This window comes from Bison bison, unplaced genomic scaffold (assembly GCF_000754665.1).
Source record: "Bison bison bison isolate TAMUID 2011002044 unplaced genomic scaffold, Bison_UMD1.0 scf7180017864537, whole genome shotgun sequence".
In the NCBI taxonomy this organism is placed as follows: domain Eukaryota; kingdom Metazoa; phylum Chordata; class Mammalia; order Artiodactyla; family Bovidae; genus Bison; species Bison bison.
In genome coordinates, this window is record NW_011495085.1 from 7,259,313 (window position 1) to 7,262,764 (window position 3,452).

The 3,452-nt window shown below is 35.6% G+C and overlaps 1 protein-coding gene across 1 annotated transcript in view; it reads right to left on the reverse strand.

Moving 5' to 3' along the window:
• The window catches only part of TEX11 (testis expressed 11), a 191,742-nt gene that overhangs the window by 44,193 nt on the left and 144,097 nt on the right, over positions 1-3,452 (reverse strand). Inside the window, exons 22-23 of the mRNA XM_010832132.1 lie at positions 2,846-2,932; positions 1,412-1,482 (exon numbers count right to left, since the gene is read on the reverse strand). Of these exons, the coding sequence (XP_010830434.1) occupies positions 1,412-1,482; positions 2,846-2,932 (158 nt within the window). The remainder of the gene's footprint in view (positions 1-1,411; positions 1,483-2,845; positions 2,933-3,452) is intronic.

Sequence of the window (3,452 nt, forward strand, 5' to 3'; positions counted from 1 at the left end):
ATTATCTGGGGAAGGACTGGGGCCCCTGCTGTGACAGCATCCTGTAAGGGGCTCATGGGGGGCTTATTGGGAGCTTGGAGGCTCTGAAGGCACCAGACAGTAAGGCTGGCTGTGATCCCCAGGGCAGCGGGCTGCAGGCTCCTTGTCTGTGACAGGCAGGACCTTGGTGAGTCCTGCTCTGGGGTCTGCCCGGCCAGGCAGGGAGTGAGCTGGGAGTGAGGGCAGCCCACTTGTGGAGCGCTGTCTCTTATCTCCTATGCACTGAGGAGGAAACCCAGACTCCTCGGGCACCCAGCCACTCTCAGGGTGCAGACTTCAGAGCCACTGAGCGAAATGAAAACTTTTGTTCCCTTTCATGTGTGTATACATATTACACACAAGATTAACAAAGTTTGTAGGCCACTCTAGCCAAGTTATGCTGGCAAATAAAAGCACAAATTAACCTCAAAAAATAACCTCCCAGCATTGTACTACAATAAAATTCTAGGCTACTTAGGATTCTAACATGGAATTCTACTAGTGCTATCATAAATGTCAAAACTAAAACTGATTTACCTCATTAAAATGGCAATTATACTTAAATTTTCAAACATTATTTCTTATGCTCCCCAAATATTTAGTGATCATAATCATCACCATCACTTAACTAAATAGCATTTCAAGATACTCAATCTCTACATCTCAGGTAACTCATATATAAGGTGAAGGAGTTGTGCTAGATTACCTATATAGTCTTTTCCAGTTCTAAAACATTTGATCTATCTCAACATAACAGATTTCATACTCCTGAATGTGTATGAGGGATATTCTTTACCACCTCCCCTTTCATCCTCTCATCAATGCTTGTTCCTTTGCCTGTCATTTAACCTCTACCTTGCAGGCTAATGACTATTTTTAAGTGCTTATAATTGCAAAACAAACTCAAATCCTTATACATAGAGCTTGCTCTCAGAAAAGTTATAAAGCAGATCTAAACTTCTTAGCATCCTTTTAACCTCCTGTTGTCCCCAAATACCTATTCTATATTCCTACAGACTTATATCCAGAACCGTTCCTAATGTTTTAGTAATTTACAACTTCTTAGAGTATTTCCTTCTAAAAATAGTTAGATTTTTATATAGGACTTTGAGAGACTGAAATTCCTTCAAAGATAAAAGAGTAAGTCTCTTATGGTAGAACTTTACACTCCAGGATGGTTCTTTGTGATACTGTGGTATGGGGAGATCTACCTCATGTTCGCATATTATATCCTCTAGGGAGCAAATTCTCCTTAGGTCATTCCTGCTTAAACGTATATTAAGAGTTCCTAGATTAAAAGACAATCTCACTCTATACTTAGTCCTTGACTATAGCCATAGGGTCATATCCTTGTTGTGGTTCATACATGAGATACCTGTTAGAAGAGACTTACCTTGTAAGAAAGTACAAAAAATTCTCTCATTGACAGTGGATCTTTCTCACATTGCACGGCCAAGTTCCAAGCTGAACATTAACATAAAATAACATAATTATGAAAATTCACTGTTTATTCTGTACCATTATAATCTCCACAGATTTATAATCTCCACATCCTTAATATTAACATACTAATGTGGGGTTTCTCAAGGGTTAAAAAAAGCTAACTTTAGGTTTTTAGAGAAATTTTTTCCAGGTAAACTTAGAGACTTCTATTACTTCCAATCTTTAATTCTAGGACAATGACTAATGGCAATAGTGTTGAATTTTTTTTTAAATCAGGGATATACAATAAATTCTTAGTTGACACGAATCCATCTAAAAAATGAGTATCACATTGAAAGAAAGTTAAAATTAAGCAAAGATCAGGTATATTAGACTCAACGTTCAGGAAAACTGATGGAAAGATTCACATCTTTCATAGAGCTGTGGACATCCCCATTAGGCAACATTCAGCATGATCTTTATCTTGAAAAATCAAAATTAAAATTCAGTGAAACAAGTATTGAGAAATAACTTTTTGAACTTCTAAAACATCAAAGTCATTAAATCTTTCTGTAATTTAAATGTTTTCTATTTTCCATTATACACATAAGTTTCCCAGAAACCAGATTGTTGTATTTATTCCCTTTTCTCCTAGAGACCCAGTAAACCCCATAAAGCAGAAAAAGGTTCATGAAGAACCAGTTAACCTTATAACACTGATGCTTAATTGCTCTTGCTTACTTATCACTGGAGTGTACATTTTATAAATAGAATCTGCATAAAGTAAATTGCATAACTCATAACCATATAACGTGATGAATTTTCATAAAGTATATAATATCCATGTAACCAATCCAGATCAAAGATCTTTATCATTACCAGAAACCCAGAAGCAATCCCACCTACCCTCTTCAAGTACTACTCCCTTCAAGGGTAACCACTATCCTGAGTTCTAAGACTGTAAATTAGTTTGCTGGCTTTTTGTTTCTTACTATATATAAATGGATCCATGCAGTATATACATAACATCTGGCTTCTTTTGCTCAACATTCATTTTGTTGTGATTCATTCATATTGTTGCATATAGTTTATTTTTCAGGATTCACATTTAGAGATAAATTGGGCATTCTAGAACAAGTTTAGGAACATAACCTTGGAGACCTGCAGTTCTAATTCATTATTTTATTCTTAGATTCATTTCAATAGAAAATGAAGAAAACTAACAGTGAGTGCATGGTATGTCCCAGGTTCCCCATTTTTTATAGTAAAACTGAGATTAAACAGTAAAACTGAGATTAAGCAAGTTATCCTTTTACCCATAGCTATAAATTTAAGAGCTAGAATTTGAATCTGTCTGATTCTATCACCCCACAATGTTTCGCTTAGCCACACAATTTCCTTTTACCTGTTTTTCGAAACCAATGAGCTTCGTTAATCTTAGAGGCTAAAGTCCAGGTTTCTCCTTCAAATAACTGAGTAAGGTTCAGGAGTGCTGCATCAAACAAGAAAATCTGATATTGAGGTCTTTTACTTTATACTCTAACAAAGTTGTTAATCCTGCTTTAAAAACAGTCAGACATGAGCCTGGATTTAGAAAGTCCTTTTTCAGTGTGTGTGCATGAGTGCATACCAAAATAATTAAAATGACAAAAAGCATTACCAAGCTCTTATAAACTGTTAATTCAAACTCTGGAGAACAAACACATCTTTGGAGAGATTTTTAATTAGAGCAATCATTCACTACCTGAGGTAGAAAGATATGATTTATGTGTAAGGAAAAAAATAGAAATAATCATTTAAAATGCTGAAATGGAGATTGAGGATTGGAAAGATACTGATAGGTTAGCATAATATTTATTTACTGAACTCCTAAGCAAGCAAAGCACAGAACCAAAATCTGTTGTGATCATCAGAAAACATTTATTACGTACTCTTGTGCCCTTCTGAGAGAGAAGAATGCCAACAGTAAACATTCCTCTTTTGAAAAGCTGTGGTTTCTAAACTGCTTTGTT